This window comes from Nasonia vitripennis (genome assembly GCF_009193385.2).
Source record: "Nasonia vitripennis strain AsymCx chromosome 3 unlocalized genomic scaffold, Nvit_psr_1.1 chr3_random0004, whole genome shotgun sequence".
Taxonomy (NCBI): Eukaryota; Metazoa; Arthropoda; class Insecta; order Hymenoptera; family Pteromalidae; genus Nasonia; species Nasonia vitripennis.
The window spans coordinates 3,856,734-3,882,083 of record NW_022279623.1 but is presented as its reverse complement, the minus strand read 5'-3'; the positions used below and the strand labels follow the sequence as shown (position 1 = coordinate 3,882,083).

At 48.2% G+C, this 25,350-nt stretch overlaps 2 protein-coding genes across 14 annotated transcripts in view; one reads left to right on the top strand and one right to left on the bottom strand.

The window, feature by feature from the left end:
* LOC100117261 (protein scalloped) overlaps positions 1–15,975 on the bottom strand; it is a 130,751-nt gene extending 114,776 nt beyond the window's left edge. For 3 of the 7 annotated variants that reach the window (XM_008209572.3, XM_032601705.1, XM_032601706.1), the window contains exon 1: positions 14,645–15,975. Coding sequence is in view for 1 of the 7 variants with exons in the window: in XM_008209575.3 (XP_008207797.1) it covers positions 11,493–11,517 (25 nt within the window). In the remaining 6 variants the exon portion in view is untranslated. Of the gene's footprint in view, positions 1–11,492; positions 12,535–14,644 lie in introns of those variants that run through there. The other 4 variants (XM_008209569.3, XM_008209573.3, XM_008209575.3 and 1 more) reach the window with 2 other exon arrangements.
* Positions 15,976–21,308: 5,333 nt separating this feature from the next.
* LOC103316335 (integrator complex subunit 12-like) lies at positions 21,309–24,244 on the top strand. 7 transcript variants are annotated; one of them, XM_031925796.1, is made up of 3 exons: positions 21,309–21,664; positions 22,623–22,945; positions 23,693–24,244. In XM_031925796.1, the coding sequence occupies exons 2-3, from the start codon at positions 22,631–22,633 to the stop codon at positions 23,981–23,983; spliced, it is 606 nt and encodes a 201-aa protein (XP_031781656.1). In that variant the 5' UTR covers positions 21,309–21,664; positions 22,623–22,630; the 3' UTR covers positions 23,984–24,244. The 7 variants fall into 7 exon arrangements, with proteins under 7 accessions (XP_031781656.1, XP_031781654.1, XP_008207821.1 ...); XM_031925794.1 differs by lacking the exon at positions 21,309–21,664 and adding an exon at positions 21,724–21,828; XM_008209599.2 differs by lacking the exon at positions 21,309–21,664 and adding an exon at positions 21,840–22,243.
* The last annotated feature ends 1,106 nt before the right edge of the window (positions 24,245–25,350 follow it).

Sequence of the window (25,350 nt, the reverse complement as noted above, 5' to 3'; positions counted from 1 at the left end):
TCAACATTTTTTATCATCTCGAATGTAATTGCAATACCTAACCTCAACCATAACCTGCAAATCTAAAATCACCCTACCCATGGCAAAGAGTGAAAATATCACTCTTTTCAAAAGTTAGGAATTACTCCAAGCCGAGTGACTCAATTTTGGCGGAAAGCTTAGAGTGATTTATCACTGGTTTAGAGTGATTTTTCACTCTAAGAGATTTAGAGAGACTGAGACTCTCCGCAGAAGACTGGTTGAGTCACTGATACAACCACACATTGACTACTGTGCTGTGACCATCCTGGAAGCGTAGAACGAACAGCGAATACGGCTACAGAGACTGAGAAATTCATGTGTGAGATTTATCTTCGGGGTTAGAAGGGGTGAACACATCAGTCCCTACAGGCGGCGTCTTGAATGGCCTCGCACCGATTCGAGAAGGCTCTACTTTGAGGCCATTTTGCTATACAGAGTAACTCGGATCGGTGAACCTTCTTATCTGACCTCTTTCTTTAGCAAACACAAGCCGAGACCCTCCAGTAGGAGAGTTCCTCCGGATCTGAGCATCCCCACCGTGAGCACTGAAACCGGGGCTAGGGCCTTCCAGGTCCAGGGTGCTCGGTTTTGGAACTCTCTCTCTTCTGCTCTGCGAGGCCTACCATCACTTGCCTCCTTCAAGAGAGCACTGCGACGGCATCTGCTGGCCGCTGAAACTTAGCGACTCTGAGCCCTCTGGCGCTTAATCTAGTCAGACTCGGTCCTCAGGCCGTTACTTAATTTTAGTTTTACAGTGATGACGAAGCCAAAATCTTGTGCAATATTTTTATCTATTTATTTTATTTTTTAACGGAGGTGTTATCACTCTCTTAGGGCTGATGATAAATTTTACTGTGATATGTAATTGATTAATATATGATAACTACCTGACTTATGTGATAAGACCTTGTGATATCTGCGTATAATTTTCTATGTATTTTATTTATTTGTGTATTCCGTGTAACTTATATAATATGTACCTGTCATGTATTTACTATTTTGCCGTGAAGGCAAATAAAGCCCTATCTATCTATCTATCTATCTATCTCTCTCTCTCTCTCTCTCTCTCTCTCTCTCTCTCTCGCGAGAGCGGCTGATGCGATGAATCCTGAGAAAAGTTCGCGGTTGTCAGAGGACGCGTTGTGAGTTTTCAATTTGCGATCAGTGTAACGAACTCGCGCTGCTGTATAAAGGCATAGAACATGCAAATCCATCGCCGCGGGAAAGAAAAAACGAAGCTCTATCCGATCGTATCGCGCGAGAAGTAATCCGGCGTAAAGAGAAAACTCGGCGTCGGGCATGTACGATTGTGTGTTTGAGTCACTATTAATATATGAGAGCTCTGCGCAATCGCGATCGGGATAATAAAAGCTCGATGCTGTAGAGAGAGCCGTGTGTTGGCAATTATAAATCGCGATGTGAGAGGAACGATCTAACGGTACTCCCACCAACCAGTGTACACGATTATATCGAGGTGTGTATGCACGAGGACTATATCGCCGTAATGTGTACCGGTCTAACGCCGCCGCTGCGTTGCCGAATTCAACCTTGAGGGAATGAAAGTAAATCGGACTTTTAGTTTCAAAGCCGACGGATTTTTCGTACTCGTTTTTCAACCAGTTTATGCAAGACAGCTTATCAAGCGAGATTTTTTTCGGCTCTCGATCATATATAACGAATTCAAAGTCACAAGCTCTCTCTAGCTTATAGGCGGAGCACATATCCCGATATATTAAATCCTCGTCCGAAAGCCCAGCAGCAGTAACCGTAGCGGCGGCAAAAGCCTCAGCAGGACAAACCATAGGCAGAAGCTCTCGCTCGCGCGCATTGTTCATTAAACGCGCGGGCGGGGGGAGAGTACAGAGGCAAAACGACGTCGTAAACGCCGCGCGCCGGTCATCTCTCGGCGTGGGCTTCTCGCGAGCGCTGCTCGCTCGCTCGCGTATATACACGCAATTTCCATTTGGCCGATGTTAATGCCGACACAGCGGCGAGCATTCGCGCGCAAATAACGTTTACCGAGAGCGGCTCGTAAACGCGCGCACCTCGTAACTGTTAAAAGCTGGCCCCCTCAGCGGCGCTTACACTTGCCGCTGCCGCAGTTGCACGCGACGGGGCTTTCGCGCGAATCTCGAGAAATTAGGCGCGCGTCTTCGGCAGCCCAAGGGATGATGGGTAAATTTTAACGGCCGCTGCGCGAGGAAGTTGCACGCAAGTGCCCGATAGATACACCCACGGAAACTGTTATGGTTATAGTACATACAGCCGTCGTTGATAAGACTTGGGAATTTCCGACGAGTTGCTGCTACATTGCAGTCGAATCTCGCGCGTCCGTCATCGTTCTTCCGCGTATAAACACTCGGCCGAGCCGAGGCGCGCGTACACTGCACTCCAGTGCTTTTCATGAGCTCGGAGGAAGGAAAAAAACGCGGGTGAAAAGAAAGCTCGCGGCAATTACAGCAGAAACTCTCCTCGGTGCAATAAGCAGCGGCGCAGCCCTCGTAAAAAGGTCAGAGAGCTGCAGCAGCAGCGCGATAAAGGGCCGCTTGCGCGCAAGAGAGAGAGGGAGGGAGAGAGAAGACAGTTTCAAAAGGAGGCCGCCGCTGGGCAATTTAATTTTCCTCGGCAAGCCGCAGCGCAGTGCCGCGGCACGAACACAATATCGCCGACGTGTCGTCGCTCGCAGTTTCGTTTTACCTCGCATTTTTCCTCCGCAGACTCGTGGCTCCGTGCCCGAGTCTTCCTTCTTCTTCTGCCTTTTTTTTTGCTGCATAGGTATGCTGCTGCCGCGGACGTGTCCGCGCGGGAAAGAGAGAGAGAGAGAGAAAGAGCGCATGTGATCTAATGGACCGAGGCTGGAAATAGTGCCAAGGCTGGGCGGAGAGAGGGTACATGCGTGAGTATTCGGAAGGTCGGTGTACAGCACCCGATGCTCGAGCCGGAAATCGCCGTATTGTACGTGCGGATGTCTGATGGGATTTTAATGTTGTTGAATAGCGGTGATTAGGATTAAGACTTTGCGAAATGGCGCGGAGGATTTTGTCCCGGAGACGCGCGCGGCAGGTAAACGAGATTTACGGAGAGAATCGGAGAAGGTCGAGATTGCGTTCGTAAAAGAGAAGGATTCGCGCGACTGTAATTCAGGCTTGGGTTATACCGATTTGTCGTCTATGTCTAGGGTCCTTCCGATGCTTTTTTTCCTTCATTTTACGCAACGACGCCGCGCTTTTATGTCCTCATTATTGGGCTCTCTCGTTCAATCAGAACTCGCCGATCGGTAAGAGATAACGAACTGTTTACTGCTTCTCAATCGGATGCTTTGGAGGACGCGAAATACATTTATTATTACACCAATTACACTGAGAAAAATGATATAATAAAAATCAAAATAACTTGAGTAAAAATTGCTATAATCTTGAGTAATAGCGGGACATACTTGCACTGTTATAAAAATTACTATATAATATAGTAATTTTAAAATGAAAATCCGTTTTACACGCTTATCGGATATTATTATTTTATTATTATTGTTATTTTATTTAATATTATATAGTGAAAGAAAGAAACGAAGGATAGAAATGTTTGCGATGACGGGAATCGAACCTTTTTTTTATAAAGACTTTTATTTGCTTAGATTATAAGTAAAATACAAATTTACAGGTGCAAATGAAGCATCAACAAAAACCTGGTGCTTATAGGTAATAAATTAAGTTACATGGCCCTCTGAGGAGTATCTTGTACTTATACATTATGGGTGATAGCTAGTTATAAGCGTTAAACAAAAAAAAAGTGGTAAGCGCTGACAAATCCGCCAATGGTGCTAATCTACGTAACAATGTGTGTGTGGTAGTAAAACAGGAATAAAAAACCTACAGAGCATTATCTTAAATAAGAGAAAAAGGAAGAGTACGGAATTTTCCGAAAAATCTTTACTTAATTTTACCTGGACCTCTGGCATGTGAGTCGAGCGCGCTGACCACTTACCTAAACAGAACTGTTATGTACCGAATTTCAGATCTGATATATTAATCACTATTACTTGTAAGTTAACATTAATAATAATTTAGCGGAAATCGATAAATAATACCAGCAAATAATATATTATGACTTGAGAATATCAGATAAACGAAAAATTATCAAATTCTGACACCCGGAAGAATTCTTAAAATGATTTTTACTATATAATGTAGCAATTTTTAATGTACGTATAACAATTTTTAATACACGTTTAACAATTTTTATGACCGAGGATGTTAAAAAAAAATTTATAATAAAATATCTCATAGAGCGAGTATGTCCCGCCATTACTCGAGATTATAGTAATTTTTATTCAATTTATTTTAATCTTTATTGTATCGTTTTTCTCAGTGTAGATATTGTTTGATGAGGGATGAAAAAAGTGCATTCGCATCTAGGTAAAATCCCCGAAAAACTGCAAGGCAATGGTACGCCGAAACGAGATTTCCGGGCGTCCCGCGCGTCTCCTGGAAAACGAAAGGAAAGTATATGGGAGAGAAAAATCACCCCGGTGACTTTGTAAACGGCTACGCGTCCTCGGCTCTCTCTCTCTCTCCCTCTCTCTCTCTCTCTCTCTCTCTCTCTCTCTCTATCTCTCACTCTCTCTCTCTCTCTTCGAAGGTATAAAATCCCAGCGTGAAAAGAGCAGCAGCAGCTTTTCTCGCTCGCGCGCGGGGCGTTTATCTCGGGGCTCGATCTCTCTGCGTCGCCGCCGCCGCCTCGTTCCATCTCTGTCCGCCGTCGCCTATACCTCTCGAGTTTCTGCATGCTGCACTGTTCAGAGCGTGTCTCTAGTATATATGGGATGTATATGTGGCCTTTTACGTTGGCTCTAAGTGCCTCTTCGAGAGTCGCGTGGATTGCGATTCTTGATTTTCCGCGCGTTTAAAGCATATACTTATACGCTTTGCCTACTCCGAAGCTTGATGAGATCGTTATCGCGAAACTTGTACATTGAGTCAGAGAAGAAGTGAATCCAGCCGCGAGAGCAGATTCATCGTCCCGCAATAAACCAATTTGAAAACAAATGCACTTGCCTCTGAGAGAGACAAGAACATCGGCAGAAGCGGTATAGCCGTCTCATAAAACGCTTCTCCGCATACACAACGCCATCGGTATAGCTGATTCGACACGAGCCGAGGGGATAATCCGAGGGCAGCAGCAGCACACAATAGCCCCGCAGCAGCGCAGCGCACACCCCCGTGTCCGGAAATTCGCACACATGTATATCATTTTTCCTACTACCCCCCTTCGCTTCGTTGCGAAACAATGAGCGAGGGAGAGGCAATAAATACCGCGCTCGATGCCTACGAGGCAATTATTACTTTGACAGTTCGTAAATGAACGTGTAATGTGCCGGCTCGGTGATACTCTCTCTTTCTCTTCTGGTTAAGAGGATTAGGAGAATCGTAAAATTCGTATCTATAGGCTGATGGGTGGGCAGGAGGCTTTGAGTGACTTTACGAGCTGGTTTTCCTTAGGTTCGAGTTTTTAATATTTATCGCTTTCAAACGCGAATAGAGCATTGTTTAGAGAGATTCAATAAAAGGTGTTTTCCCGAACCGGCGCTTGAACGACAACTCACAGCAGCAGCAGCAGCAGCCGTCGCCGGAGGCTCATCGATAATTATCACGGCGGCGGCGGGCAATACCAGCCTGGCGCAGCGTCAATAACAAAGTACTCGTACGCGCGTGTATATCCCGTTTTCCCTTCTCTCTCTCTCTCTTTCTCTCTCCATATCCCCCATATATGCACACACACGCTCGGTCGCTCGCTTGCGCCTTATGTAAATCGATCGATATGCATCTGGATCGCGATAGCCAAGCCGGCGATTTGCACGTACGGGTCATTTCCTTTTCCGCCGCTACGTGATTCGCCGCAGGCGCGACGGGATTTTACAAATCTATTCATCGATCCTCCACTGCTTCTGCTTCTGCTGCACTACCGATGCCCCACGTATACGTGCGGCCATTTAGATTACACGCTGCATCGGGTGGCGGTGCAGTAGTTCTTTCGAAAAACCAAAAAAAAAACTGCTTTTGTCGAATTCGGTATCCCCTCGCAACTCGAAAATCCACACAGTGCCACCGAAGCAGACACTTTATATATAGGTGCACGTTCCTCGTCGCCGCCGCCGCCGCACGCGGAGGGTAATAAAGCCGCTCGGCGGCAGTATTAGCAAGGGTCGAAAATGAAACCGCAGGAACTTATCAAATTCCCCGATGGAAACAAGCGAGCGCCGCTGCGGCAGCGGCGATTCCAAGCGGACGCGGTGGCAAATCATAATTCCGCACCGACTGCAATGCTGCCTGCGGCCGGCCGGGAGAGAGCGAGCAAGTCAATCGACCTCCACTGCCAGAAAACAAGAGCCAACGCAGCAGCAGCTAGTCCCGGGAGTTCTGCATACCGCGCACAGCCAGACGAGAAAGGGATGACGCGCTCTGTACATAGCTCTCTCTCTCTCTCTCTCTCTCTCTCTCTCTCTCTCTCTCTCTCTCTCTCTCTCTCTCTCTTGGCTGCAACAAGTATATCATGTATTGCCTCGGGTTTTGTTATGGAGATACTTTTTCGGATTATTCATGATTATTCCGGGGATTTGTGTGAAATAGGTACAGCAAACACTCGATAGCGTTACTTTCCTGCATATACCCCCAACGGTCGCGCGAGTCGGACGCACGAAAACAATACGAGCCCGACCCCTCCACACACACACACACACACACACACACACACACACACACACACACACACACACACCCACACACACATATGCACGCACACTACTACAAACTACGCATCGCGTGTTTGAAATAGAGTCGTCATTATGCAAGAATGCAGCTCGGGAATCCAGTATAGCGAATTCGATTGCAGCCCCTCGTACCCCTTATAAAACATTTTTAACAGTACGTGCACGCACGTACGTATACTGCGACCCCACACACGAAGGGAGCGCTGCTGTACAGACCGCCGCAGACACTCGAGCATGCATCAGTCGCTGTCGTACACTGCGGCTGCATACGTAGGAAAAAACGCCACCGCCGCCGCTGCCGACAGCCGGATGAAAACACACACGGTGTGAGGGGGAGAGACCGATCGGCCAGGTGGCTTTTCTCTCCCCCTCGCGTATCTCCGTGTATGTGTGTGTGTGCGATCCCGACCCTTCCTGTGTGTAAAAGTGCACGGAGGGATTGTCGAGAGCGTTGTACACCGCCGGGCTCATTGTGGAATTTTTCAGGAGAGTCAGCTGATTCGAGGAGAGAGTTGCAGTGAATTACGCTCGCCCGATAGAGCTGGGTATCGATTCATTCGTGCGGAGCTTCACGGGGTTTTAAAAAAACAGTTCGAGCGATACTTGCGCGCGAATGAGAATATGTCAACAAACGTCGGAGTAATTATATTTATAGAGTCTGCGAGCAAAAAGAGAAGAAGCGCTGCACACTGCGAAACAATCGCGGCCTGATTAATTCGTCGCGCAAGAAAACTGCGCAACGAAATCCAATTTCGCTTATTCCATCCTCCTCTTCCATAGCACGGCTATACCCACTGTCAGTGTATATATACATTGAGAGAGAGAGAGAGAGAGAGAGAGAGAGAGAGGGAGAGAGAGAGAGAGAGAGAGACAGAGCGAGAGCGAGGCGAATTAACCGGGCCGAGCCCGCGCGATGTTTGCGTATATTAGCGCGTGCATTCAGTAACGCCAGCTCTTTCTCGGCCCGACGGAAATGGAGAGAGAGAGAGAGAGAAAGAGGCGGCAACACCTTCCACGGTAATTTTAGTAGCGCTTGACAATTTGGCACTGGCCTCGCCGGCAAAACAAACAGAAAAAGCGAAAGGGAGGAGAGCAGCGAGGAAAAAGGAGCGAAAGGGAAGGCCCGAGAGCGCGAAATTAAACACGCCTGCCGCCGCTGCTGCTACGGGATGAGGTGCGAAGAGGAGGCGACCTGCGCTCGAAATCTCGCTTTAATTTTTTTCTTCCAGCTCCTACACAAGCCGCGTTATTTTTCGCCAAAGGCGAATCGACGATGTTTCTGGAGAGCTAGGCGCAGATGTCCAGTCCGTTGTTACGCGCACTCGAGCCTTGATTAAATCAACTCCACGCGCGGCACACTCATCCAGATAATCTCTCGCAATCAGATAAGCCTAATTCCAAAATAACGACCGAAGCCCATCCATACACTCCCCCGCGCGCTCGAGCACTCTCCCTCTCTCTCTCCCCTCGCGCTTAATTATATTCCCGAGAGAGAGAGAGAGAGAGAGAGAGAGACACGCAATAAAAGACAGCCGCAGCCCCGCTCGCTCTAGCAAGAGCGAGTTCAAAGCGAGCAACAACAATCGAGAGCGGCCGGCTTGGAGAGCAAATTAAAAAGCGGACAGAAATAAAGCCCCGACGCGTACATGCGGCGCGACAAAGAGAGCAAGTCAAGAGAGAGAGAGAGAGAAAAGAGAGACGTCACTAGGTACTCTCTCTCTCTCTCTCTCGAGTTAGGGTCAGCGCGCAAAATTCCATTCGCGCGAGTGAGCGAGCGCTCCGGGAGAAGAGAGCAGAGTAGCGTCTATTTATACGCGCAAGCGCAAAGAGCGGGCCTTTTAATGAGTCTAGGAGCTGTCAGGCCGCGAGCGCGGAGTGAGATACGATCGGGAGGAAGAAGAGGAGAAAAAAATCGGAGCCTTATTCGACAGGTCAAAGAGGAGGGTGAGGGAGGGAGGGAGCTGAATCGTACGAGTCATGCGATCAATGACGAGAGCGCAAGTCCGACCCGAACAATGCGGAGGAAAAAGGAGGAGCGCGAAATCTTCTTTTGATCGCTGCTCTGATGCCTGCGCGCAAGGCTATAGCTGCATCGCTGCCCGATCGAGGAGAGGAGCTATGTTAAAAGGGCTCGACGCCGAGTTTTTTAATGGGTCGATGGATGATTAACGGACAAGTGCGGGAACTTTTTTTCTTCTATACACGTGTTAATCTCACAGCCGTGTAACACTCGTGAGAGAACAAGCGAATATCCATCCGCGCGAATATCGAGCTGTAAATCCATCGCCGGTAGTCGGGAGACGGAGCTTTCGCAGGGACAATCACACGCGCGAGAGCGAGAGTCATAAATCTCGCGTTCGAGCGCGCGTACATACTGCCTTACCCCGTTACAAAGAATTTTCGCAGACTGTCAGCTTTCCGCGCACAGGACGCGAGGGATTAGAAGGGAGTCTCGAAGGCGTGGGCGGGAGAATTTCGGACGCATCGTTGAAATCAATCGAGATCAACGCTCAAAATTTCCCGAATTTCCGGGTGCTGATAACCGGGTAAAAAGTGGTAAACAACGGATTTAATACGAAGCGCCTGCTTGCGTATTCAAAAATCGAATGATTTTCCTGTAAATTTAACGATAAAATTTGTCGCGATGCAAAAATATGAAGCCGCGCGAAAGAGCGTCGAAAATTTGATTCGATAAAATGCGCAATCGAACGCGAATTGAAAATTACTTCGGCGATTGCGTTTTTAAAGGAGAATTTTGTAAACACAATAAACGAGGCGCGCATATTTATTTACGCGACGAGCCCGGCGTGCAGGTGCAATAACGATCTCGACTCTTCATTATTTTTACCCGTCTCGTTCACATTCGCGCGTCCGCGTTGGATATCGTTTTTATTTATTATTATGATTATTTTTTTGTAACCAACGAGCTATCATACAGCGGCAAATTTTCAATAATCCAAATTTCAACGAGCAGCGGCGCATACCTCGCGCACTGCACCTACATACACGCGGGCGCGCGCAAGAGTCAGTGTTGCCTCAACTTTATCGCTCTAGCGAACTTCCACGAAAGTAAAAAAAGCGGCGCGAGCGAAACCGGAGAAACGCTCGGAGGAGAAACTTGTCGCAGTTTTATCGTCGGCAAATCGGCCGGCTATAATCCGCTTGCGCGCGCGCGCGCAAAGTTTCGCCCCTACCACTCTCTTACCCTGACTATATATATATATATATATATATATATATATATATATATATATATATATATATATGCAAGTGTGTTTGTGCGAGTGTAGGTGCCAGGTCGTGTCGAGCCGCGCGAGCGAGAGCCCAGATAACGGCCCCGACAAGTAGTCGATTAAATTTACGTAACACAGTTGCTCTATAGTCGCTAGCCGCTACGCGCTAGAGAGAGAGAGAGCGAGAGAGAGAGAAACGAATTATTTTTCGATAATCCCGAATAGATTGTCCACGATCATCTGGTCGGGAGTATTTTTTGCTTCCTTTTCGCGGTTCGATATGATTAGCCGTTGTTTGTTTGCGTGTGTAATATAGCTATTATTTATCTCAGAGAGGTGAATGAACGAAACGCTAATTTTTCGATTTCATTGAAGGCGTAAAATTCTAGAAAGTTTAATGAGCCGCGAACGGGGAGAGGCACATCGCGCGCGTTATCGATTTCATTAGCATTATTTTCTCCTCTCCGCTTTGCACAAAAGCGTCTGTGTACAGAATCGATTGTTTGATAACTCCTCTCTCTCTCTCTCTCTCTCTCTCTCTCTCTCTCTCTCTCTCTCTCTCTCTCTCTCTCTCTCTCTTTCCCGCTCTCTTTCTTCTCTCGGCTTATTAATTTTATCAGAGCCGATAAGTCACGAGCTGCTCTATTACCATGTTTACCGCTTATTGATTGTTTCGCGTGTTATACTTAATAATCTTCCCGTCTCGTTCTGAGAAAAACCCGCCTACGTATATCTGCGATAAAACTCCGTGATATCCCAATGCGAAGTGTATACAGATATTATTTCGTAGATTCGATCCGATCGCAGATTATTATGCCGTCGCGTATTCGACAATTTCTCTTCTTCTGGAAAAAAATTAGGCAGCTAAAAATACAACACTCGTTTCGACTCTGCAACGAAAAAAACTTTCCACTGCTCGCGCGCGCGCTCGCAATCGAATATCGCCGATCGAGCAAACTGAAAACAAATTCATAAATCACCTGAGTCATAAAGAAAAACTTTAATCGAAGCTTCTTCGCGCGCGCGCAGGCTATAAAGAGTCGAATTGAAAGAAGAGAGAAAGAAAAACAACGCGGGGAAAAAAGTCACGCGCGAATCGCGCCGAACGTGATTTTGACTGCTCGGAGGTATCAGCGAGGAGCCTCGATTCCCGCGTCGTCAGCGCGATACACACGTGATTTCACCTGTTAACTCTCGAGGCAGTGCGCAAGAGTGTGTCGGGGAGAATTAAACAAACGCATCGCTCGGCGCTGATTATACGCGTCCCGAGTCGCACTGCATACGCATTCGAAAAATTCGCACTCGTTCGAATTTCTATATTTACGACGGCGCAGCGACGTCACAACAAAACAGCGGCAACGTCGCTCCTGCGACACTATTATAAACCCTTTGGCGAATCCGCGGCGCGCGTGGATCTAAAAAACGTGGCGCGCGCTCGCGAGAGAGGGAAACTCAAAGGGTAGAAGACTCACTCCAGAAATAATGCACGGTATCCATCCAAGTCGCGGCGGCGAGTAGTCGACGAAGCCTTTTTTCCTCTCCCTCGTGATCTTCGTCGTTGTCGTCGTCTTCAAGCTCTCACAGGGAGCGCGCGAAAAACGAAGAGGCTGCTCCTCTTCGGCTGTAGAATTTCTAACCTATATACCTATGCACACAAGAGTATCTTCTTCTTCAGAACCGCGCGCGCACGATCGAGTGTAGCTTGGCGTGTATCGCGGACAGAAGGAAACAACGCGGCTCAACACATCACCGGAGCGTCTCGGGGTAAGAGAAACAACACAAGGGCACACTGTACACACTCGCGTCCAATATATCGGATGTGCCGGATTAACAATGAATTCTCCAGCCGGCACCAGTACACACAATGAGTACAACAGCACTGAACGCTATATGTTATTGTTGCTCGTCGAGAGGCAGCGGTAGCAGCACAAGCTCGCTGCAGCAGCGTGGAGAAAGAGCCGCGGCGGCGCACGAGAGGAGAATGTCACATCGGAGGAATTCGAAAAATGCCTCGCGTGCGCACGTTTCGTGCGGCTCCCGCCGGCCGCTGCTCATCGAAAAACACACGCAGTTGCAGCAACGCGCGGACACACTCTCTTTCCCTCTACGTACACGGATACGCGCGCACTTTTTCCTCCCTCTCCGCTGTGTATTCGACAATGCACACGGCGATGTGCCCCTCTCGCTCCGCCAGGAGCAGCGGGAATTTCGAAAAGAAGAAGTAAGAGCAGTCTCCTTTGTCGGCTGCTTCGACGGAGAGATAGATAGAGACAGAGGTATAGAGGAGAATACTGTCGTCCGCGCGAGAGCTCAAAATTCACCTTGCACAGTCCTTATCGAGCGACGTGTTGTATACAAACAAAGAGTCGATATGCACTTTCACAGTCCGAGTGCACAGCAGACGACGCTCGCGAAACACCGCACCGGCAACAACAACAACGAAGACTGACTGTCGGCAGCAGCAGCGGCAGTAGCAAACATGACGGGCGCGCCGCAGACGGAGCAGTGCTATCTCTCCCGCGCTGCGCGGCTCGCTGTAGCAGAGTCGCCGCGGCGGCGGCTGCGACACGCAGCGCCGCCGCCGGCGATGGTGGAGGCGCCGATAGAGTATACGTATAGCGAGTAGCTATATGCCGCGCTGCTTCTCTGGTAGTAGGGGTGAGATCGCTGCTGTGCGAAATCTTGCCGCTGTTGTCGTGGATTTATCGGCTGATTTTCTCGGGATCGACGAATGCAAAGGATGGATTTCGGTTTGAAATTCATGCGCTGCGACGTGTGCGGCGGAAAAAAGCGGTAGAAATAGTTATACAGATGATTGACTCTGGATATCTCTGATGAGTATGCGCAAATTATCGAAACGTTATATCAGGTTCGAGGAGCTGGGTTTTCCCGTGCGCGCGCGCGGGAGAGTTAGCGCGATGTGGCACCTGTTTTGCTATTCTACAAAAATAAAGGAAGCATTTTTTTTGCCTCATTAGCTATTCGGCCATCGAGACGCCCGGCGCATAAATATTGTTTCTGCAATTCGGAGTATAGAGAGAGAGAGAGAAAGAGAGAGAGAGAGAGAGAGAGAGAGAGAGAGAGAGAGAGAGAGAGAGAGGAGACGTGAAACGAATTATAATTTTTCGAAAAGTGAGCTGCAGCTGTATAGTATACCCCCCTGCCTCGAAAACGCAACAAAGGTAAACAGCGTCGCTGCTCGGCTTTTTTCCTCCTTCATTATTTTCCCGCGCTACGCAATTACAAAACTTTCAACACCATAATGCACAGCAACGCGAGCAGATGCCTCGCCGCGATAGAAATATCCAATTCGCCTTTTTACCATAATTTTAATCGCTCCCTCATTGGCCTCGCGCGCGATCACGCAACGCGCGTTATGGAAACAATCAATCCGCGGCGCGAGCTCGAGAGCGCAAAATAATATTTAGACTCGTTTTCGCGCGCGCGATGAATAACGCGCGATCATTATTCAAATGAACGAAACAAATCGTTTCCCTGAAAGTCGCTTTTCCTTTCTCCCAAGTGCAGCGGCGTGTGTACAGTACAAAAAAAAAACGAATTATCCTGATTTTTCAATGCACCAGCAGCCGATCAATCATCCGCTTTTTTTTCATGCAGCCGACTCACTGCGAGTGTACTTCCCGCTTCCAAATTCGGAGTGCAGCGCTAACTCCCTATTTCCTCTCCTCAACCGGTAAATTGGGAAATACTGCGCACTTATGAGCGAGCATAATAAGTCGCGCGGCAAAAAATAATTGTGTCTAATGCAGTCCGCGCTGAATCCTTTCTCTTTAATGCGTCCTCTCACTTTTGATCGACCCTCTTGGCGCCGAGTGTCACCTGTTGGCCGTCGTTTTACGAAGGAAATCGCGAGATCGCGTTGCATCGAAATAACAGCGATAACCGTCCGCAGCCGCTTCACCTGTTAACGGTTGCGTTTTGCGAGTAAAAAGAAGTAGGCGTAGGTATAAAAGGGGCCCGAGTAGCAAAAGCCCTGCTCCGCGCACGCCGTTCATAAAAGAGCCTCGCTCCGCGCGGAAAGAAACATCGGAGAGCTCAGCTTCAACCTGTTCCTCCTCCTACTCCTCTTTCTCTTCCAGTCCTCCTCCCTCCCCTCGCACCAATTACTCGCATCAGAGAGAAAGACGGGCGCGCGCGCGCGCGAGAGAGAGAGAGAGAGAGAGAGAGAGAGAGAGAGAGAGAGAGAAAGAGCGACTCGCGCGCGCAGTATGAGAACCCCTGCAGCATCACAGCGGCAGCAGCAGCAGGCTTCTTTCGCCTGCGCCGAGAGTCGTATCCCGATTTTCGCGAAAACACTCGCGATGCAGGAAGAAGCGGAGGTGAAAAATAAAAAAGAATACAGACGTTCGGAGAAAGAGCGAGAGAAGATCGAGCAGACAAGGACATCGCGCACGAGTAGAGCGCCGTCGGGCGTCGGCGCGTTCGCAGTTTTCTCTCTCGCTCCCGCTCGCTCGCGCGCGAGAAGGACGGAGCTACATGGCATCGGAGCAGCGCAGCGCGCGAGTCACCTACACGCGAGCGAGCGAGAGACCGTCTGCCCGTGTGTTCCTCTATGATAATCGTCGTCAAGTTTCTTCGTAAAAAATTCTATGCGTGTACTCACCACAGGTCGAGCTGACGTGGGTCGTCGCGCCTCTCCTCGGCGCCGCCGCTGCTGCTGGGGTTATGTCGCTGCTACTCGCGGCTGATGCTGCACACTCAGTCTCCCGTTGTTCGCAACGAGCTACGACGGCGGGGAACAACAGTCCGTGCCGGGAGACATGCAGGTAGACGCTGCTGCTGCTGCTCTTATGCACACATGTAAACACTCAGACACACTGACCGCCGAAACTGTGTTCGAGAACGTGTACGTGTATCTATATAGCGAGTGTCCGCTGCAGCGAGCTGGTCGGTATACTCCGTACAACACTAACTTGGACGCCGTGCGTACGCCCTCGCACCGGTACACACACGAAACGTACACTGCTGCTCCTGCTCCGGCTGTATGCACACACACGGGAGTATTCTCTGTGCTGCTGCTGCTGCTACCGAGGAACAGACGGAGACGGCGAGTACCTGTACGTATACGCGAGCCCGAGAGCGAGAGAGATAGAGATAGAGAGAGAGAGAGAGAGAGAGCGCGCGCGAGAGAACGGATGATCGTAGTCGTCGTCGGTCGGTGCGCGGCGCGGAGCGGCTCTGTTTTTGGTATGCCAGGAATGGCACAAAGAATCTGGACAACGCACACGCCTGCTGCGCAGCCCGGTCTGCGCACACGCTCGCTGGCTCGGTGTCACGGAGCGAGCGCCGGCGGGAGAAGTGCCCGCCGAGCTCACCCGAACGCTCACGGACGTTCACGAGCGAAGGGCTTCTCGCGCTGCAGCTCCCCGCTCTTGAGCCGTTCTCGCTGTCTCTCTCGCTCGCTCTCTCGTGGCGGCCGATTTAACCGTCCGCGTTTTTTTCGAACGCGAGGTGGGAGAGAGAAAGAGGATTATAACCGTATATACCTGCGCTGCTGCTGCTGCGAGAGAGGTGAGTCGTTGCGTCGAGGAGGGGGGGTATCCCGTCGCGTCCGTGTGCGATGTCTGTGCGCGCGCGCGCGCTGATTTTTGCGGGCGAGAGGAGCTTGTTTATCGGGAGCTGATTTTCTCCTTTTCGTATACACGCAGCAGATATTATATGGACGCGCGGGGATTGAATTAGCGCCGCGGCGTTATTAAACGCGCTGAACGGAGCAATAACGCGCGTACTTTATACAGCCGTTACACTTTCGGCGATTCGATTTATGCATGGGAGAATGTTTGCTTAATAACCACCTGCTGCATCCTGACTGCGAGATGCGCGCGATACCTTTACTGTGAGCAAACAGTCGTTTCGCGCGAGCATCGCAGACTTTGATTCGTGTAAAGCGCTGCGAGACAGCAATTAAGTGTAGAAACGCAACAGAAGAAAAAAAGAAGAGGCGCGTCGAGGAGGGGGTGAAAAACGGTAAAAGATCGACGAGTGCGAGAGCGCAGATCCTAATAAATACAATTAGTCTAAAAGCCAGCAGTAGCTAGCGGGACAGGAAGACAGGAAGAGCGAAGAAAACGAACGAAAAGCAGACAGCTACAAAACGACGAGTACGAAACAGATTGATAGCGATAGCGCGCGCCGCAAGAAGACGGCGGCGGCTGTATTCGCAGAGGAAGCGGAGTAGTAGAAGAAGAAGAAGAAGCGGACGAAGCGATTTTTCAAATGAAACGGGCGCGCTCCAGACAAGATTGAGTATATACGTATGAGCCGTGCGTGTATAGGTACGTGAGAGGAGCGTAGGCGCGCGCGCGATTGTGCGAGGCGAGAGATGCTGCCCTCGCCCGAGACACCTGGGGGACGCGCGCGCGGAGAAGGAGATGGGATGGCCTTTTTTTGGTCGCGCGGTGAACTTTGCCGCGGCATCGGTAAGGTTAGCGTCCGGTAGGTAGCGCTGTGTACGGTGTTCGCGGGAGTTGTTTTGGACAAAGCCGCTGGGGGGAGCCTGGCGACAGGCGCGTTTAAAATTTTTCAAATGGTCGCGAGCTGCGATGATTCTCGACGATTATATACTTAGTCGCGCGGTATTTTCCTGCCGTTTTTCGACGATCGAGCTATTGCGTTTTAATGGGCAAGGTTTAGCGACAATTGCAGCAATTTCGTTAGAATAGTAGTTACATGAGTCTTTAAGCGTTTTCAATTACACTCTATCAAAACTCCAGCAACTCGGAACAATAGCGAAATCCTCCAAAGCCCCTAATTGAAAGTAAGCCTGTGCACATTAAAAGAGAGCATCGACGCACTCGGTAAGCAAACAAGGACACGCGCGTCCACGCACAGGGGCAGGGATCGAAACGAGCAATAAGCTCGAGTGTGGAGCAAAAGGGCTCGCGTCCTTTGTGGCACCTGTCATCGCGCGAGCGCCAACTTGCTTTTCAGAGAGAGAGAGAGAGAGAGAGAGAGAGAGAGAGAGAGAGAGAGAGAGAGAGAGAGAGAGAGAGAGAGAGAGAGAGAGAGAGGGAGAGAGATGCCCTTGAGCGAACCAGAGCTCACGTCGTCTTCCGACCCCCGAAAATCCTTTGAATCGTGCGCGCGCGTAAACAGGGCCAGAGACTGTACATTATTCAGTTCTCCGTTCTCTCTCGGTGCAGGACGGCGACAAACCGCGAGCCGAGAATCAGATTACCCCGACACACGCGGCTTTGCGAACTTTGCTCGAGAGATGTGTGTATGCATGCGGTATGCGTATAATGTGTGTGTTGGTCTTGTAGCGCTACACTCCATAGAGGCTGCGCATACACACGTGCGGTCTGTCTTCCGGGGGGCGATTGCGCGTTTGTGTGTGCGGGTAACCTTTGCTCGAGATCCTTGTCGCTGCAGCGCCCCGTGTTTCTTTGATTGCTTCTATTATTTTTCTCCTCAGGCGCGCGTTGTTGCGTTTGCGGTTTGAACGTTTTTTTTTCGGACGAGCTGCGAGATGTTTTTAGTGTAGCAATGTGCGTGTGGTGATGCATATGCGTTTCACCTGTGCATTCGTCTATGACACTTGCTCTATACACGAAATCCGCGATCTTAGCGATCTCCAGGCCTGACAAAGGGTCAGCGCCGCAGAGAGACGACCCTTTCTACCGAGTCCCCGCAGCCGTTCGCCTTTATACCGCCCCGCGCGAACAATGAGATCGCTCGCGCGAGCCGCCCTATCAAACAGCTGTAAAAGACGAACAAGCCGTAATCTTAGACTTGGCGGCGCGGAGAATGCGCCGGCGATCGTGTATAATAGCTGTTCGCGCTCTAGGTATTCGATGAATTGGAAATCGCTCTTTATTGCTTATGGAGCTGCGTCGGCGTCGCTATATACTCCTGCAGCGAAGGTTTTATGGGATTCTTGGAATACGGCTTCATTCATGCGATTTGCTGATCGGCCGAATCACAATGTACAGGCTTTCTTTCTCCCACTCTCTTCACCTCGCCGCGGATATATAGTATATAAAGTTCGCTCATTGTTCGCCGCTTTATTAAATCTCGTCTCGCCTTTTGCCGTAACACGCTTCATTTGAACCTTCGCCTATTACAATCGGATATTTCATCGCAAAAATCGACGGCGCTGTTCGGCGAATAAAAAACAATATACCCACGAACGGAATCTCTGCGTGCATCAAGCGCGAAAAAAGCGAGCAGTCAGTGAGCGTATGATCGAAAAAAAAAATCGGCGATACAGCCGACTAAGCTCGGCTGCATGTAGTCCCATGGCTTTTTTTTCATTCTTTGACCATCGAGAGCGCACAAAGAGACGACAGCCGAGGTTGTGCATCAGTCGCGCACGTGAACTCCAAAATCCAATTATACCAGCGGGCGCATGAGCTGCGCAAAGAGCTTTGTATCTTGCGCCGTGTGGCCAGTTGTTAGACTAATTGCAATTTCGAGTGCGCGCGCTCGAGTGCATTTTGCCCGGGCCGAGAGAGCGAGAGAGAGAGAGAGAGAGAGAGAGAGAGAGAGAGAGAGAGAGAGAAAGAGAGTTTATCGGTTTACACCGCGATCGGCAGCCGACAATGGGAGGGTGTATATAAAAAACGTCGTCGTCGTCTTCGTCCGCGGGCTTCTGAATCGCATTTGCATTCGAAGACAGTGCGGGAAAGTGGGCCGACGAGAGCTTTTTAACTTTTTTTCCCCGGGGATCGAGTATTATACGGGGCGAAGCTTTTATTTTATCACGGGAGGTATAGTGTGTAACGCGATCGGATTCGAGCGAATAACGGTCAGGTGCTGCCTTTTATGCGCGCGCGATTGTAATTCCGGGAAAGCGAGCTTTGTTGCGATTTCGCAATTATTGGGCTGTTTGTTCGGCTGCTGCGCGCAGAGAGTAATTCCGCGCGTGAAATTCGGCAAAATGCTTCATCGAATTTTTCAGCGGTGACGAGTGCTTTTTTTTGCAAATGTAAAAGGAGAGGAGCTTTGTTACTTTTATATGCAAAAACTGTGGAACACTCGCGATTTTTCGAAAAAGCTCGCGCCGCGATTATGTCAGAGTCACGACATACAGAGCGCATGAAAATTTGAAGAGTCAGGTCACGCGAGATCCAGAATCTCAACAGCAGAAGCCGCAGCTCCATATGCAACGACGATCGCTCGGCTGCAGGAATAAGTGCATCGGCAATACGTCGCTCGCGACACACGGCGCAATCGAGCTTTTATTCCTCGCCCAGTTTCCTCTGGCCCTATTCAGCGCTCTTTCTCTTCCGGCGCGAATTATACAACGAGGCGTTGCGCTTTACATTCAATCGTCTATGCGCCACACGTGCAAAACGTTGCCCGTACGTATTACATACTAGGTTCATCGACTCGCCGTATTGTTACTCGCTAAGTAGTATTGCGCAAAGAAATGAAAAGAGAGAAAAAATTCCTTCGCTCGTCTTTTTCGGAAGTCACGATTCGCGGAAGCTCGGACGAGTATACTCGCTTTATAATCCTAATAGCGCAACACGCGCGCTTGCGAGTGTCCGACGAAATGAACACACGGCGCAGTTGTGTGCAGTGAAAAAGAGAGGAGGCGGGATAGCCCGCGATGTGTATAGCGCAACAAACAAAGGGAAGGCCGAAAAATAAAATTTGCCGGGCTGTGAGAGCTAGCGAGCGCGTGTAACGCGGACACAAAGCCCGGCCCCTTGTGTGTTCCGCGAATCGTTGCAATTGAATCGATCATCGGCGAAATTGAAACGAAACTCGCGCGCGAGCGCTGCGGCTCTTTGTGTACACACACATATACTGCGCCGCCGCCGCTGTTTCGAATTTTTAGCCTCGTGCGCGCGAAATTGTCGGAAAAACACATACGCGAATTTTCGCCTTGCTAACTTTTTTTTTATTTAAAGCTCTCGCTCGGCAGCCGGCGTGTTTGCATTTTTTGCCGGATTTTTGCGCGCCCCGAGAGAGAGAGAGAGAGAGAGAGAGAGCGAGCGCTCCGGATTTCATTTTCTCGGAAATGACGGTAATCGAAACGCCTGTTGTTTTTTATTCAGTCATACAACAGCAGCTTTTTTTTAGAGAATATTTAACAAGTAGTCCAGGAAGATAAGAGAGGATAAGAAGCTCTAGGAGAAAATTCGCGGCATTCGGGGAGCCGGGGGCGGCGAAAAATAAAAGTCGCGCGCTCGCTCGCACCCTTTTCGCGGAAAATTATGAAACTCGAGCTCTCCAAAGAAAGCAAAGCAGGCGACGGGCTCCAAAGACACGGCGAAGAAGTGTCTGGCTCTGCGGAGAATGTGCCGGAGATTCCAGGGGACGAAGCTTCCCAAGATTCACTCGGCCTCTCTGCGCCGGCATCAGGTATTAAAATATCGTTTGGAAATTCTCGCTCCGAGTGAGAGGTAAAAAGCGACAGGAGAGAATAAAAGTGCGGACAGAGCAGCAGGGGCCGAGAATGCTGAAGATTTTCCTCGCACCTGTGCAGCGAAAGAGAGAGACGGTGGAAAGAGCGCGAATATCTTAAGGAGGATTCCGCCGCGCGTTTTCATTGGATTCTTTCGAGGCCGAGAATTTCGCGCAGCCTCGAGGGCTGGAGTATTATTACATATTTAGGCTGTTCCAGCTGTATATAACATATATACCGACTTCGTGCTGGATTCCTCGACGTTGTCACTTTTACTCGTAATACATCATAGCGACTAATAGAAGATACAAGATTAAGCGTATATCCGCAAGCACGTGGAAAATCGGATAAAGCGGCTAACTAAAATAGCTAAACATCCCCCAGGAGACTGCACACGCATACCAGCGGCGAATAAACATAACGACCGCACCTCGGTCTTCCTAATACTCTGAAATGCCCGTACCCCTTGCGGAAGGGATGTTTGTTATGTTGTATCGCTCTCCTCTCTCTCTCCCCGAATCTTGCATATTTCGGGGACACATGCCAGAGTCGTCGTCGTCGTCGTCGTCGTAGCATTGTAGAGTCGTCGTCTCGTCGCGGGTGGGGCCTGCGCCGCGCGCAGAGAGTTCGGAGGATTCCTAGAGTGGCACATACCGAAAGATGACTCGCGATTGGTCCATTTTCGTGTAGATATAGGAGCGAATGCTTCTCTAGCTGAGGTATAGCTCAGAGCGCACAGCACACGCGTGCTGAGCGAGAGGCACTTGCATTCTCCGACCGTATTTCTCTCGCTGCGAGAGAAGCGCCGGATGGACCGGATAACTCATCGATTCGACTGCTCTCTCTCTCTCTCTCTCTCTCTCTCTCTCTCTCTCTCTCTCTCTCTCTCTCTCTCTCTCTGCTATATGTATCTGCAAGGGGCTGCGGGGATGTGCGATGCTTGCGCGATGTGTATGCGATGTATCCGCTGCGTTCTGAAAAGATCGGTACATTATAAGCTGAGAGAAAAAAATTCGACCGATGTAAGTGTATGAAAGAAGCCTCGAGAGACGCGCGCAGACTCTGCGCTGTCATTCCGTGAATCGGCCGAATTCAGGCCGCTTTAAGAGCCCATATAGATATATAGTCCGCGCGCGCCGCGAGAGAAATCAAGTTGGAAAGCGCCATAACCCGCAGAATCCCGTGCGATGTGTACTGCTCCCTCCTCGTAATTTATTTATCGCCAAAGCATCTGGACCGGACGCGCGGCTCGTTATCTACAGCTTCCGCGTGTGTAATATCGCGACTGCTGATTTACGAGCTATATACCGAGAGAGAGAGAGAGAGAGAGAGAGAGAGAGAGAGAGAGAGAGAGAGAGAGAGAGAGAGAGAGAGAGAGAGAGAGAGAGAGAGAGAGAGAGAGAGAGAGTACGTTGACAGCCGGCAGAAGACAAGTTAAGTTTATATACCTGTATACATCTCCTGAACTCTATCGACTAATCAGTACAGCCTGACAGTAAACGTCCTTTCGAGGATTTTATTAGCCCTGGGGAAGAGAAAGAGATGTAATTACGTCGTCGCCGCGAATGAATGGACTGAGGCTGTCTTTTTTTTCCCTCGGCGGCGACTTTTCTTTTATTTTGCGCGCGCGCACGGAGTAGGCTATTTATAGAAAGAGGTTATGATACTGATTCACTTGGATTTATTCGCGCTGATTGTTCCGAAGGATTTTTACGGGCGACGAGCGCATTTGTGTTGTACTTGTTTTGCTGCGACGTGTAGAGTGTGCAGCGGACTAGTTGCAATTATTAAGAGGATCGCGCGGGTTGCTCATATACTGTGTGTACTCTTCAATTATCCGGTGTAGAGGTAATGCATGTGTGCGTTGTCGATCGACTTTTTTTCTCTGCTACATCCGATACTCACGGGCAGTTTCGGGAATGGAGTGGATTTTTTTTTTTTGAACCTGAAAAAAAGAACGAGCGTTTTAAATTCAGTCGCAGTAATTGAATGAAAGGCTTTTGAACGAGATTGCATGATTGGGCATAAGGTTCATGTACTTCACTCGTGTTTCGCGTAGTTTGTACTTTCCAACGGTTAGGATGTGATGACACTGTTTAGCTAACATAAATTTGGTGGTCAATAATTGTATAGCTCAAAATTACAATTCGTAATATAAAAAAATACAAAAACATCCTCCGTATACCTCGATAACCAATCGATCAACTTCCTTCCTATCTTCCTGTAGCCCCCGCCATGCTCTCCGATCCCGAGTCCACCGCATCCAGTCTTCTCCCAGCCGACTTCACCAGAGCCTTACGACTGCTCCACTCTTCAGATCCCGGCAGCGTCGACGAGCTGCGCTCCATACTGGACGCCTCGATCGCCGAACGCTACGGCCCATCAAAGACGATACTCGCCCGTTTGCCGAAATCGCGCTTCCGCTGCGAGGCCGAACTGAGCTGCGATGGAGCGTTTACAGATGCGGGTGGCAACGACGTCGGCGGCAAGGACGAGGTGCCCAGGATCTCCATTCCCGACGAGGGACAGGCTGATGGTGCTGTTTGCAAGGTGCGATCGACGATTTATGCTTCCGATATCTATACATAACGGAGATGATGTGAGGGTGAACGACGTGTCTGCAAGCTCGTCTTTCGGTTCTCGGAACTGACTACTGACTGCGCGGTGAAATGAACGCAGTTTTCAGGCTGAAAAATAGGAAGTGACATTAGATTATATTTAAGCTCGTTCGTACACGGAAGTATTCGATACACCAGGACTTTGGTTTAGCTCAATCAAAGCCAACTTGAATAACAAATATTCGTCGGGAATATAATACACACTGCACTGACAATGTTCAGAGTCCAAAAATATGTAGCCCAACTTTAGGCCGTCAAAAGAAAATTGTTTATAGCTGTTTGTTGTTGCGAAACGCATTTTACACGGCGGGCGGACACACAAATAAACTTTCGCGTCCTTTTAAGTGAGCGTAAAGGACAAAGGGAAACTATTTCGCGTGGCGCCGCCTCTACGCGCGCTTTGTGCCGTGAAACTCCTGTTTGCCAAGTTGCCGCGACTGCAGATACAATATGACGAAACAATAGTTTACAGAGCAAAGTTATAATTTTATCGCGAGATCCAACTTGACGAATGTATCCGACAATTTTTAAAAGTAAAGTACGCTAATTATATCGTTATAATTCGTTGTATCGCAAGCGTGAGAATGATGACAAGTTACAATTTTCGAAACAATGCGACATTTGTGTTTACATTTTTATACGAATGACACGTATGCCAATAGAAATTAACGTTTCAAAGGTGTGCAACGTTCCGGAATTAGGTCCGCTGATACTGATTCAATGTCGAGACTGCGCTGAGTTTTACCACCCACTATGCCATCAGCCGCCGGTGATCGAACTGGACGCTCAAGATCCCGATTTTCTTTGGCGATGCGACGGATGCGAAAAGAAAGCGGCGGTTCTGGGAAAAACTACTTGTACGTTGCCGATAGATCCCATCATGCGGAATCGTGGTGGTTTAGAAACGAAGAAATGCGCAAAAAAGAAATTTGGTAAGAAATCGATGAATCACAACTACAGTATAAGGTGATCAAGGTTGTTGAGTGTTACATTCACATATTATGTATTGGAACAATTGTTCATAAGATTAAATAAGACTACGCGTGGATATTTTTTTGGTAAATTTAATTTTACTTTAAAGAGACAAGAATAATTTTATTCTTACAGAATTGATGATTTCATTTCTTTACATGTTTGATTCAAATATTTGATACCATATACAATATGGACTAAATCATTGCACTATCAAAATAAAGAGAAGCCAACTTTCTTGATTGTTCATCACTTTTAATTTATGCGTATCTATCACTCTATACACGCTCATACAGAACTAAAAATATTGCGTTACCATAAAGTCGATTAACATAATTCATTCATCTTAAAGAAGAATATTATTTTCATAGATTTTTAGTATTTCTTAAGTAGGTGTTCAACAAATTCTATTTATTGAGTCATAAATGTCACGCACTTTGGCGAAAATCTAAAATAATGCTATTGACGTCTAAACCCTGTTTCTAATAAATTGCACAATTTCATATTTTCATTCATGAAATATTTTTTCCAACAGTTCGATGCAAAATTTACTTTAAGTATGTAAGAAAGAAAAAATCGAAAAAGCATGTTATAGACTGTCACCCTCAATATTACTGTGCCAAATGCTGTCATTATCAAGCCTGTAATTGTTGCATGAAAATTAATCACTTTGTACGAAATGCAGGAACCATATAAGTTTTATAGAAGACAAAACTAAAAGCGAAGAAATCGACAAAAAAGTTCTACTCACAAACTCCTATCCATTGGCAACGAGAAAAGTTGATTTCGTTTAAGATATAGAGGGAGAGAGATGTAGCATACAAAGGAGCTTGTTTTGATATTTCGTTATGAAATATAAAGGTGCGGAATGACATATACTTATTGCCTAGTTCTACCCGTAAGCTTAAAATATTGAGAGTTTAAGAAAAAAATCATATCTATCGTTCGTTTTTTTTTTCATTAATCGAAAGAGTCCGATTTACTGAGTATATTCAATCGAAATACTAAAATATACGAAGTTATTGACTTCACAAGTTAACGCTAAAGACATTGAAATGCTAAAAAATTATAAAAATATTTATTGCTTTAATTTAGATAAAAAGGCAATTTATTAAAATCCGATTTGTTAGTCGTAAAATGGAAGTCTAAACAATGAAAGTGGCGCATATTTTTGTAACACCACACTTCAAAACACACTTTTCGTAACAATAAAAAAGCAAACTATATGCTATTTTTTAAATAAAATTTAACAGTAAAATAATTTCGCATGCGAAATTAACATAAGAAATTTTAAAAAGCCGCGTCGATAACAGCATGATTTTAAAAAATGCATGATCGACAACGAAAAAAGAATGATAGAAAAAG

Coding starts and splice junctions, on each gene's coding strand:
- LOC103316335 (XM_031925796.1), top strand. CDS start 22,631: ATGCTCTCCGATCCCGAGTCCACCGCATCCAGTCTTCTCCCAGCCGAC. Junction 22,946..23,692: donor CTGATGGTGCTGTTTGCAAG/GTGCGATCGACG, acceptor AACGTTTCAAAG/GTGTGCAACGTTCCGGAATT.